Consider the following 13,963-nt stretch of genomic DNA (forward strand, 5'->3'; position numbering starts at 1 on the left):
ATGCAAAGTAGAGAATTTACCCCTTTGGCTAGAAATAATTTTTAAGATATTAGAAACAAGGACCAGAAATAGTTTAAGAATGAACCCCCTCAAAAAAATAACTGTGGAATAAAAATAAGAATAAGCCATAGATTTTTACCAGCGATCCAATCAACTGCTATTCCTTCTACTCTTCCCAAGCCATTGGTAACAATGTCTTCTTTCCATGTCTGGTCTCTTTTAGCTCTGCTGATTTTATTAAGTCCCATGTCTGTCCAATAGATGGTGTCATTTTCTGTTGATAAACACACACACACACACACAAAAAGACATATACACATTATATTAAAAGATCAATATATGTAATAGGATCACATTAGAATCAGTGTTGCAGAATCATCCTGAACTTGCAGAGACAACAGTCAAATGTGAAGTTCTTTCAGTTGTATCAGGGTATTTTAACCATAAGTCTATTCAATACATATAAAGATTGAAAACTCCTCATCACTAATTATTCCTTCTGAGGCTCTAAATAGTATATCAAATGGAGACAACAATTCTGCCATACTTCTCAAACTCTTGTTATACAAATGGAATTCAGAATACTTGAAGAATTGATCCATGATACCAATTCAATAAATAACTCTTCTTTTTTGAATATTTGAATGTAAAATGTGCCTAAAAGACTATAATGAAATATATTGCATATGTATGTGTACTCATAAAGGGTAGCAGTTATAGGACAATGATGTTCTTCAAGGCTTCAAGAAAGACATTGCAGACAATTCATTAAATAATTTGACACCACCTAAGGTCTTGTTCCTTGGCCAATGTGGCCATTTGAAAAACAAATCCTCTAAGACTAATATATTTTACCTCTGGCACACTGACATACTATGGAAATGAATAAAACACAATCAATATACTAAAGCCATTTTTAAGTACATGTTGGCATTACATTGCAAATGAAATGTACCCTAAATTCTTACACCAGAGCAAGGAGTGCTATCAAATAGCACGACTCTCAGCAACTGTTAACTCATAGATACAATGATTTGAATCCAAGCAAATACACAGTGTTCACACAGCTCTTAAGAAAGCAAAGACTTCTGTCAGTTTATACATTCTAAAACAGTGACTTCATAAGAAAAAGCAGTATTTATTTTGTAAAAATATTAAGATTTATAAAATGAGATCCACAAGACCTGCCCACACAGGAAAGGCATCAGCCCTTCCAGGCCCCAACCTCTGGTGATCCCACCTTCAGGTGAGCTTGGGTCTCCGGGGGAGGGGTGGGGGACACTCCCTATCTCCCGCCCAACACCCATTCCCTCAATCTTCCAGGGGCCTGCTCCTGGCATCCAAAAGGCCTGCCCACATAGGAAAGGCATCAGCCCTTCCAGGCCCCAATCTCCTGTGACCCCAGCTTCAGCTTGAGCTTCAGTGTCAGCATCCCCAGCTTCAGCTTCAGGAAGGAAGGGGACCCTTTTGGTAATAATATGAAACAACTATGGAAAAGAAAATTGTGTTACTGAGGCTACTAATAATTAAAATCGCTTTCCCAATGATACAATTTTACTAGTTATTTTTCAGGAGAATTCTCAAGGATTAACAAGGTAGAGAGACTAGTAAACAGCTACAGTGAGTTACAATTAATACCAGAATCAAATTTATATATTTCCTGGCTGGAGGAATGACTCAGGGGTTCAGAACAGTAGCTGGCCATCAAGAGGTCCTGAGTTCAATTCCCAGCAACTACATGATGGCTCACAACCATCTATAACTGGAGTCCCATTGGATCTGATGTCCTCTTCTGGAGTACAAATGTATATGAAGACAAAACGTTCATATCAATGAAGTACATAATGTTATATATTATCATAGAAATAATTACCAATGGAAAGAAAATTTTATTCAATTTTCAGAACTTAAGTACTAAGCAAGAAATCTAAGTCTCTTAAAGTATTTTAACCTTGAAGTGTCTATTTTCTTATGACTTTCTCACAAGCATTTATTCACTGTCTCGTTTAAATACCCTGTCTAATATTAGATTTCTTAGCATAAATGCACATAATTTTCTATAAAATAAATGTATGAAAATACACGAAATACAATGCAATGAGAAATCACTTTTTTCTCCTAATAAAATAAACACCAATTCACTTGTTGGAGAATGAAAAATAGGGAAGAACATGACACCTTTCTTCTGATCATTTCTAAGTAAGTATTATGGAGAATTTATGAAGGATTTTATCTCTACATGTCTCTTTCCCCCATACATATACATATTAATATGCATCCTTTTTTATATCCCACTAGGAGCACAAGATTGATCTCTAGTGTTCAGGGTTTCCTTAATCTTACAAAAGTGTAATACAGTATCCAAAAATAAAGCTTGAGCTTAGTTGTTATAATGACGTTTTTATTGCGCTATAATATTTGTGGTATTTTTTGGACTAGGTCAGTTATCTGGAGTGAAAACAGACAGCATGTGTGACTTTTCCCATAATATGATAACAGTGGATATTAATCTGCATTTCTTTGTAAGCCATCTTACTAACCTATTAAATGTCAGCTTGTTAAATTTGATTATGGACCCTAAATGTTGTCATTTTAAAAACATTATTTAATGATATGTAGCACAAATTTGACAAGTTTTCTATATCCTTATTCAAGTTAGTCATAAAGTATTTTGAATTGCATTTGTGACACATCAGTGATAATCTGAGGCAAATTGTTTATGCATTTTACTGTGTCTTAGTGATTTTATATACACGGATTTATGTACATGTATCTTAAGACTATGTATGAATTTGTTACAGAAAATACTGATGTAAGCATCACTCATGTATCTTCCAGTGGACATGAACCCTCAAGTGACTATCAGTGGCTATGAACTTTCTTTAGATCTTGAGTAAGCATATTACCCTTTTCTAATGGCTAGACAGTGTTTTAACTCTACCACAACAGAACATTTAATACCATATTACTTCAAGTAATAAAATACACTACAGATTCCTGAGTTCATTTATCCAATTCATAGTAAATCCTATACTTATCCATTCTGTTGCTTATATTTTACTTTTATAAGGTTTAAATAATTTTCCTATTTGGAAGATGCAAGTTTAGCTTAATTTCAATCTATTATGAAGACTCACATTAATATCCCTGCAATGTCTTGGAATAAACACAACAGTCATTTCTGTGAAATGACATCTATAGACACTATTAACCAATAGGGCTACTTTTAATGCATTCCCTTGTTCTATCGGACTCTCTCCTAACTAAAAATGTAGAGACTAGATTGACTATTGACTCCATTATCTCCTTTATATCTGGTTGATTCATCAATGGGGGTCTGCTAAAATACTGAACAGACAAAACATTATAAGGATTTTCTTCATTTTAAGAACTCATTCAACAGGTAGTAACCTGAACTGATAGTTTATCTTGTTACATAAGTAGCAAAAAAGAACTTCTTCTAAGCAATGCCATTTCATGTGGTACTAGTAAACATGATGCATTAATTGAGCTTGCTCCTCATTGACAAAATTTTCTTCTTTTCACAGAAGTTCCAAAGAACTAAGGATTGGCAGATCAAATATTCCAAGTCACAAGGTTTAGGGTAAGTCTTTAAAAATATAATATGTAAGTCAAATATAAAAGAAAAGTTGGAAGCAGGTAGGAGACAGAAAAGAAGCAAGGTTGGGATAGCCACAGGCATGAACCACATTACCTTTTTTGTTATTGGCATAGAACTGCTAACATATTGATGGGGTAATATTTTGCATATCACAATGATTTTTGAATAAATAATAAATTAAGTATGAATAAATAATATTGTGGATAATAAAAGATAAACTGAGATGGTCTACAAAGTATTTTCTTTTACATTCTGTAGTTCATGCCTGAAGGAAGCCACTTTTCTTTTGTGTGTCTATCAATGCATGGTAGATAACTGACAGCCAGGTTTAACTGTACTAAATCTAAATGTGACTGTATCTGGACAAAGCACCTAGTTTGAGGCAAGCTGTTGTCAAAATTCATTGTCTTGGTTGATGAGACCACAAATATTTTTCCCTAGCATTTACCAAAATAAGTGATCCTATAAAATTTTAAAATATATTCATTGTGTGCGTTAATTATACATGGCAGTATGTTTCATAAAACTTTTCTTATGAGCATATCTTGTACATGATAGATCTTTCCATCTTCTAGTGTCTTATTTTAATTTTTTCTTCAGTTTTTCAAATTTTTCACTGTAAAACCTTTCAATTTTTTGGTTAGATTTAGTGCTAGATATTTGTTGAGGAAAATATAAATGGCTTACTCCCTGCTTTCTTTTCTCAGTATTTTCATTACAATTATTCAAAAAAACTTTTGATTTATATATATTAGTTTTGTTGCTGAAAATGTTTGTCAGAATTGAGGATTTCTAGTGATATTTTTAGAGTCTTTTATGTGTAGTTTATCATCTAAAAACTGATCCAGACCCCCTGAATGTAGGTGTCAGTGAGGAGGCCTAGGCTATCTATGAGACCTTGGGTAGTAGATCAGCATTTATCCCTGGCACGCAAACGGATTTTGGGTGCCCATCCCACAATGAGGGATTATTGCTCAGCCTGGACTCTTGGGAGAGGTCCTAGGCCCTACCCTGAACGAAATGACAGACTCTGGAGATGCCCCATGGACGGCCTCACCGTCCCTGAGGAACAGAGTGGGAATTGGGTGGGAGGCTGGGGTCTTGGTCGGGGAAGGGAGGGAGAGGAATCTGGGATTGACATATGAAGCAAGATTTTTCTTAAATAAAATAATAAGGATATTTTAACTTCACCTACTGGATTCTCTCTTGTTTCTTTTACTTATTGCTCTAGGTAAAACTTCAAATACTATAATGAATAGGAGTAGATAAAGTGGGGACTGAAGAAATGACTCAGTAGTTTGCCAATGGGCCTTGAGCTTGGACCCCAGTGCATGGCTACATGCACCGGTGGACTTATCACCCTAGAGGGTGGAAAGAAATCATTTGATGGTTACTAGCCCAGTTCTCTGTTAAGTAGGAGACTGCCTTAAAGGAAAAAAAATCATAGAGTGAAGAATGGAGACATTCAGTATCTGCTTTTCCAAAGACAAAAAATTTCATCATTACTTACTTGTGATTTGTTGTATTTTTCTTTATGCAGTTATTCTCTCTTGGAATTATTTTTATTGTATTTCTTAGGTTTTTGTATTTTAATTTTCACTTAATCTTTATATAACTTTCTTGATGTTTTTGATAACTAGCTCATCATTTGACAGTATGCTACTACATTTCTATGAATTTCTGCATGTCCTGTAGTCTTGTTATTGATTTTAGTTTCATTCTCTTGTGGTCAGATAGAATTCAAGTCATGATTTCAATTTTTCAATATTCATTAAAACTTGGTTTGTGTCCTTTCTTATGATGCCTAGGATGCTAAGAAGAGTGCTTATTGTGCAATGATTATTATTCTGTTATGCTGTTCATTCTATTCTTTAGTGCAATATAGTGTATCTACATATTTCTTTGCCATCCTGAATCAGTTAAGAAAAATTATGTTTGTCTTAACATCCATTGCAGGGAAGGTAGGATGGTTCAGCAGATAAGTGCTTTCCACCAAGTCTGATGATTTAAGTTTGACCCTGGGACCTCATATGGGAGAAGGAAAGAGTAAACTCCCATATGTTGTCCTCTGGCCCTCACATACTACCTCTACAATGAGATTCACAGTGTAAGTTCTCAAAGTGCATGTAAACTTGGGAGAAGTTATGTATAAGTATGTTCAGTTTCTTGATAAACTTCAGATAGGATTTCTATATGACTTTTTATGGAGGTTAATGTACTCTTTCTTTATGAAGAAATGTATTAGCAGTTATTTTTATTGTTTTTGGACACTGAAGCATTTTTACATGTTTTAGAAGTACATTTCCAATGGGAATAAAGCTTCACATATTTTGATTATTGAAATCAGAAAAATAATATACTAGCCATTGGTCTTTTATCCTCTAGCCATGGATTTTCCCTCAGGCTTTAATTATTTTTCTAACACCTTAAGATGACCTTGTACCAGATAATTTTTCACTTTTGTAGTCAGAAATATGAACATTTCAGTAATTTGTCTTGTCATTCATTACCAGTGACCTTAACAGACAAGCCAAGAAATATAATTGTTGCCACATATATGAAGGCTGCCTTAAGGCCCTGGAATTTATTAATTCTTCTGGCTTATCTAAGATAACAGTTTCCAGACTGTTTCTCATTTTATGACATTGACCGATAAGACAGTTATTTCTAGTGCAAGCCCATGTCTCCTACACTTTCAAAATCATATTTTCTACAGAGTTTTAGAATGGGAAAATTTCCCGTGCCACTTCTATATTTTCCCACTCTTATGATTCTCAGCTTAGTATTTTGTTTCAGTTCTATTCCATTTCCACCTTGAAAAATCATCTTCTTGGCTTTAATTAGTTTGGACTTCACTACCAATGATCTGACACACACAGGATCCTTCACAAAAACATGAAAAACAACCTCAAATTGAGTTCATGGAAGTCTAGGAAAGGGACGTTTATTAAAACTTGATAGTTAAAAATATAATTATTACACAAGGCCATCTATCACATCTTCCACTATCTTCCCAGTGGTTCTGTTCTATGGAGCATAAGTGAAACAACATATGCCTGGTACCTCCCTCTTCTTCCTCCCAGATCTGTTTACCACCTTTCCACATTCTTTTACCCATTTCCATCAAAGATATCTTATTTCAACTTTAGTACCTAATCTTCTTTTGTGAACTCCAGAAGTTCTTAGAATTGCCAAGGAAAATTATAATGGCAATGACACAGCCACACTCTTAAAAATTCTAACTTACTTATCCCAAAGTAACAAAGGTTAAACATTGCTGGCAAATACACTGCAGTAGTTAGAAGTAGTAGTCAACTTGCCAAATCCTATTGTTTCCTATGAAAAAAGAATCTCAGTTGAGGAACTACCTGTGTTGGACTGGCCCATGACTGTGAGACATTTCCCTGATTGCCAATTGATGGATTCCCTGATTCTCATGCTGCTGGAAGCAGGGTAATCCCAGGCAAGTAGGTCTGAGCTATTTAAGACAGTCGCTGAGCAAATATGGATTTGACAAAATGACAAAACTTAGCAAGAAAGCCTTAGATAACACAAGAAAGTGGTAAAATTTTGGTTTTATATTATATTCATCTCTCTTTAAAATTTCCTCTCTGTGTGTGAGAGAGGCTATATCTAATTATAATAAGATCTTAATCAAAGAAAGAGACACTTTGAGTAATTTCTTAATAAATAATGAATATATAAGTTAAGTGAGATTCATTTGTTTTGGTAGTAAGTTATGCAATAAATGGGAAAAGTTTAGTAAAACTACAACTGCCACATGGAAAATATTTCACACTGAAACAAAATTAATAGAAAAGGATAATCTTTTGTGCTAAAATTCTTTCAATGGTTGTGACTAGAAGACCACCTCCAAGTCCTCAGATCATGCTATGCTGTGGCTTCCTGTAGAGAGCTGTGAAGTGCTGCACCCTTAAGATGGTGCTGGCTTCCGCCTTCTGCTAGTCCAAGAGCAGGTGCTCTCTGTGATAAACAACACCTGTATTTGGTTAAGGCTGGATTTCAGGCTTGCTTCTGCGTATGTGGACCTATCTGCATGTTCCACGTGGCATACTGGGGTTGGCCACCCAAGGGCTTTTAAGCTGTGGGTTGGGGCTCCCTGGCACTCCCGGGGAGAAGATTGTTCAAGGTTCCTGAATAAACTGCTTAAAGAAGAGTCTGGGCGTTGTGTCTTCCTTGCTGGTCGAGGCGGGCATGACAGCTTCCTGCTCTGAGAACTGATGTTTCTCCATACTCCCACCTGTCATTGGCATACCACTGAGTCATGGCATACAGAAAGACATTTGAAACAGATACAAGTGTGGAAGAATGATGAAGCCAAGAGAGTCACTTTACAGAGAAAAAGAGCAGTTTCTTTTGGCTGATTTTGAAGACTGAGTTGCATCTTCTTTAGGAAGGAACAGTTCAGTAAAACCTAAAGGCGTTGAAGAACCAGTTCGCTAAATGCAATGATTTCAGAATAAGAGTGAGAGTCAGTATAATGGGGCACCCAGAAGATACCCAATGCTTGGGCTCAGGCAGGTGTGTAATTGTACTTCCTATTCTTCAGAATGTCTAAAGAGCATCACTTCAAGCAGCTTCTCAGTTTAATAAAGACCCCCATTCTTAGTATTCCTTATTCAAAGGGATTCAATAATAAAGTACTAGCAAATTCCATTTGTTTCTTTCATCTTGAGAAAGGCAAATCAATAAAAACGCTAATGGGCAATTATCTAACAGCAACAAATCACTAAGTACTCCATCATAGTGAGTAAGTAAAGTCTGCAGACTTCAAACGTTTTAGATATCTCCATCTCATTAATGTACACTGCAATAAAAGCTCAGATAGTGTACCTTCTTTTCTAGTTTATTAGTTTATCACAAGGGAAACATAAGCCTAACTGGGTTTTGTGTTCTTTGTGGAATTTGCATTAAATATATTTAATAAAAAAGATTTAACATTTCAGGGGAAGGAAGAAAATGTTTCTTATGGTCTGAAGTCATCATTGATTTGGATTTCTGCGATTGATTCACAGTGTCTTCACACATGAAGTCAGTTATCAGGGAGCTCATGAGAACACAAGTGTCTGTCTCCTACTCCCCTCTTCATTAGAAATGAAACAAAGGCCACTCCAAGCAGAAATCATTTTAATGGTTTCCAGTGAAGCTTTCCAACAGGAAGATATCAAACTGAGGCAGCCTGCAACACCTAACACAAACTCCAAGGAAACCATCAGTCCTTTCCATAAAACTAAGACATCCCTTTTTTTCTGTAGAAAATATCAGAAATCTTGATTTGCAAGCACTGGGCTGTTATGTGATACCTGTGGTCCTTATATCATAAAAATATAATGAATACACACAGAAATAAATTATAGTTTTCTCAGCAAACATGTCTGAATGTTTTGTATCATCATTCCAAGTGGAAAAAAAATCCTCAATTAAGGGATTTATTGTCAAGAATAAAACAAGACAAAATACTATCCATAGGTAAGGACTTTTATGTTTTAATTCCTTCTTTTATTTTTCTGACATTACATGATTACATAATTTCACCCCTTCCTTTTCCTCCCTCAAAACCCTCAAATATACTCCTCCTAGCCCTGTTATATATATCCATGGTTATTTTCTTTATTAATTGCCAATATGTATATTTGTGTGTGTATGTGTGTGCGTGTGTGTATACATAAGTACATAAATACAACACAGTCTATGCAACATTACTTGTATGTATGTTCTTAGGGCTGCCCTTTTGATATTAGAACATTCTCATCTTTTAAATACTTCCTTCTGTATCATCATTGCATCACTTAATGTTTCTCTAAGGTTTCCACAATATGTGAATTTGGAAGAACAAACTGAAGATGAAATAAGATGGTCTTGGTCAAAACATTTAGGGCCTATAATAAATATGGTTCATTGGATCAATGAACTCTCAACCCATCAATCCTGATGAACTGAGTTGTTCCTTCAGAACCAACATAATGTAGGGAGAAAATTGTCCTCTGATCCCCACATTCATGTTGTTCCACCTCTCCCAAGCCGACAAAATAATTGTGTGTCATTAAAACACTTAATACCAAGCACACATCAAGAAAAATTATGTGTGAACTACTATGTATAAATTACAAAGTATAAATGAAATTGTGTGTGTGTGTGTGTGTGAGTGAATATGATCAAAGCACAATGTCCTGGTTTGATACTTTTGCTGTTATAAAACACAGTAGCCAAAAGCAAAGTGAGGAAGAAAGGTTTTATTGGGCTTATGTTTCCTGATAACAGTCTGTCCCTCATATAAATGGAGTTCTTAATTGGACTAGATAATAAACAGGCAGAGTCAGATATAGAGAGAAAGGCTGAGAGATCAGAGAGAAGGAGCAAGCCACAGCACGCATTACCTCCTTAGCATCTCAGCAGGCAGGACAGCAATTTCTGTTTCTCGCTGCTTATGTCCTGTTTCTGCCCAGCTACCTCACTTCCAGCTGTCTGTAGAGACATCTATGGTTAGCTAGTGGCAAGCTCCATTCTCTGACCTTCAGACGGGCTTTATTTACACAAGCAAGATATCACCACACACTCACAGAAGCCAAATCAGGAATTCAAGGTAGGAACCTGGAGTCTGGAACAAAAGCAGAGGCCAGGGAGGAACACTATGTATTGGCTTGCTCAGTCAGCTTCCTTTTACCACCTGCAATGGGTGGCAACATGCTCGTTGGGCTGGGTCCTTTCACATAAATCATTAATCAAGAATTTGCCCTCATAGGCTTCCTACATACCATTCTGATGAAGGAATTTTTAATTTAAATCTTCATTTTACCAAATAATCCCTGATTTGAGTCAAGTTGAGAAGCAAGTAACCAGTAAATCTAATGTAGAAGGTTCTAAAATAACTAAATATGTATTTGATAATATTTGAATAAAAATGTAAAACAAATATTTTGACATTTTGTTGCTAAAGAATAATTTGATCGTAACTTCTCCCAACAGAATAATGAATCACAAACATAGTTAGCAAGCTATTGCTAACATTACATATAAATTTCCATAATAAAAGTTAGCTGGGCGTTGGTGGCGCACGCCTTTAATCCCAGCACTTGGGAGGCAGAGGCAGGCAGATCTCTGTGAGTTCGAGACCAGCCTGGACTACCAAGCGAGTTCTAGGACAGCCTCCAAAGCCACAGAGAAACCCTACCCTGTCTCGAAAAACCCAAAAAAAAAAAAAAACCAAAAAGTTCAATGCCAATTGGATCTCATATATTTAAAAAAGGGTTATACTATTAAGAATTGTGAAGCTGACAGAAAATTTGCTTCAAAAAATAACAAAATTCTCCATATGAAATTCTTTCAATTTTTAATAAGTAAAAGTTCTTAATAGCCAGGCTACAACCTAGCATTTAGGAGACAAAAGCAAGAGAATTACTGGTTCAAGCTTGGGAAACATAAAGATGATTCAAAACCAAAACAAAACAATACTCTTATTAATATATCTAAAGAGTCAATAATAATGTTTTTCCTCAGTGGTCATCTCCAACATATATACATACATATGTATGTATATATGTATATGCTGATCATGGTAGCCTGTTTGTATTCCTCCAACTGAGAAGAGTGAATTTAAGATTAGCCTAGCTATGTAATGAGACACTATCACAATAAAATTAAAGGTAAGCATAACATTTATATGTGGTATATATAGAGTGTGGGGACAACAGACCTTGGGCAGAGACCCACTTCCCCATCAGCCTGGGAGTAGTCAGCTGTAAGACAATGTTTATTAAAATCATGTTTACTAGAAACAATACAATGCCTGGGGCAATATGTTCCTGAAAAGGGCTGGCCCACTGGAACCGCCCTGACCTTGACCTTTTCCAAAGACTAACCACCTCTTCAGACACACCCAAGTCATTTTTCTGGTATCAGAGCAGAACCAGCCAGGGGTAAGGCAGGGAGCAGAAGCTTTTCTGGAGGGTGGCCTTTCTTGGGAAGTTTCCTAGAGCCTTCTTGAGGAGCCTTCGGGTCTCTACGTGTCATCAATTGTGACACCCTCACCACATTCTGGGACACAGGCTGCACAGCTGATGTGGCAATAGAGATTCTTTATTGTAATGTTTTTCTTTTCTATTCTGTGAACTGGATGCTAGGACATCATATGTGCTAGCAAACAGTCCCACCAGAGCTATAGCATCAGACCTATATGATCATTTTGTAATTTGACTTTACTGTTACTGAGCCACATTCCATACAAGCATATACCTCAGTACAGGGGACACTGATGTAGGAAAATTACTAGTTTTGTAAACCAAACAACCTGAGTTCTCTCTCTAGGACTCACATAAAAGTGGAAGAAGGGAGGCAGTTCCACAAAGGTGACATTTGACCTCTTCACACACACCTTGGCACAGGCATATATGCACACATTCATACACATAATAATAAATGCATTTTAATCACTTCTCAGTAAAAAAATTATGTGTGCACTTTAATCACAATGTTACTTATTGTTGAGCATATTCATGTCAAAATTTAAAGCAGCAGAAATTAGCACTTTTATAGACAACTAGGTGTATTGTAGAAAACACAAAAGTGACCAAGAAATAAATCTTCAGTCTTCTCAGAAAATTAACATTCTTTTAAAGTTATGGTCAGCCATATACATCACATGTTATTTTGTAGTATTCTACAGCTGCTTCTCAGCCATTGTTAGTACCCTGAAGGGATGTTCCATGAATTTTTCATGGTTAACTAATTAGAAGCCAGCAAGATGTTTTGAACAATATACATAGAAAAGTTTCATAAATAAATGATCAAGCATATCCCCATTCTGTCATTAAAAATGTTCACATTCAACATATCAGAAGACAAATATGTCTAGGCTTTTCCCAGTTCTATTCATTTACCTTTTCCTGAACAGCTGGTGGGAGGAACAGACTCCCTACAGACAGAACTGTTGACCAATGGGTGACCTTTGAGTCTTTCTGCATTGTTATTCACCTAACTATAGAATTTTATCAGTCACCAAGTCCTACATGTTTTAATTCCTTCAGTTATGTTCAAAATTATCCACAAAACCACTATGTTCCTTCAAATCATTACCAATTACACTTACAAAGATTGTAACAAACATCAAAGAAATAAAGAAAACACACAAAATAAAAGAGACTCCCTTTTTATAATTTTGTTTTCTCAAAGTCATTCTTACAACTGACTTTATTACATACTTACAATTCAAATGGGTAAGATGGTTTAAAGGCTAAATGGACAGAAACTTAACACAATTCCTCTAAAATCAGGAACAAAACAAGGCTGTCTACTCTCTCCACAACTTTTCAACATGGTACTTGAAGTTCTAGCCATTGCCGTGTGACAACAAAGGGGGATCAAGGGGACACAAATTGGGAAGGAAGAGGTCAAACGTTCACTGTTTGCAGATGATATGATAGTTTACATCAAGGACCCAAAGAACTCTACCAGGGAACTCTTACAGCTGATTAACACCTTCAGCAAAGTGGCAGGCTACAAGGTCAATTCAAGAAAATCAGTAGCCCTACTATATACAAATGATAAAAGGGCTGAAAAAGAAATCAGAGAAACATCACACTTTACTATTGCAACAAACAATATAAAATACCTTGGGGTAAAGCTAACCAAACAAGTGAAAGACCTGTATCACAAGAACATTGAATCTTTAAAGAAAGAAATTAAAGAAGCCCTCAGAAAATGGAAAGATCTCCCATGCTCTTGGATAGGTAGGATCAATGTAGTAAAAATGGCAATCCTGCCAAAAGCAATCTACAGATTCAATGCAATCCCCATTAAAATCCTAGCACAATTCTTCACAGACCTTGAAAGAACAATAATCAATTTTGTATTGAAAAACAAAAGACCCAGGATAGCCAAAACAACCCTGTTCAACAAGGCAACGTCCAGAGGCATCACCATCCCTGACCACAAACTCTATTATAGAGCTATAGTACTGAAAACAGCTTGGTATTGGCACAAAAATAGACAGGTAGACCAATGGAATTGAATTTAAAACCCGGGTATTAATCCACACACGTATGAACATCTGATCTTTGACAAAGAAGCTAAAAATATACAATGGAATAAAGAAAGCATCTTCAATAAATGGTGCTGGCATAACTGGAGGCTGGCATGTAGAAGAATGCAGATCAATCCATGTTTATCACCATGCACAAAACTTAAGTCCAAATGGATCAAAGACCTCAACATAAATCCAGCCACACTGAACCTCTTAGAAGAGAAAGTGGGTGGTAACCTTGAACGAATTGGTACAGGAGACAGCTTCCTGAACATAACACCACTAGCACAGACAGTGAGATC

At 36.0% G+C, this 13,963-nt stretch overlaps 1 protein-coding gene across 6 annotated transcripts in view; it reads right to left on the reverse strand.

The window, feature by feature from the left end:
* The window catches only part of Lrp1b (LDL receptor related protein 1B), a 1,890,041-nt gene that overhangs the window by 504,694 nt on the left and 1,371,384 nt on the right, over window positions 1–13,963 (reverse strand). For all 6 annotated transcript variants that reach the window (XM_040745299.1, XM_040745298.1, XM_040745301.1 and 3 more), the window contains exon 36: window positions 140–274. In XM_040745299.1, coding sequence (XP_040601233.1) covers window positions 140–274 — 135 coding nt within the window. The remainder of the gene's footprint in view (window positions 1–139; window positions 275–13,963) is intronic.

Source organism: Mesocricetus auratus, unplaced genomic scaffold (genome assembly GCF_017639785.1).
Source record: "Mesocricetus auratus isolate SY011 unplaced genomic scaffold, BCM_Maur_2.0 Super-Scaffold_100004, whole genome shotgun sequence".
NCBI lineage: Eukaryota > Metazoa > Chordata > Mammalia > Rodentia > Cricetidae > Mesocricetus > Mesocricetus auratus.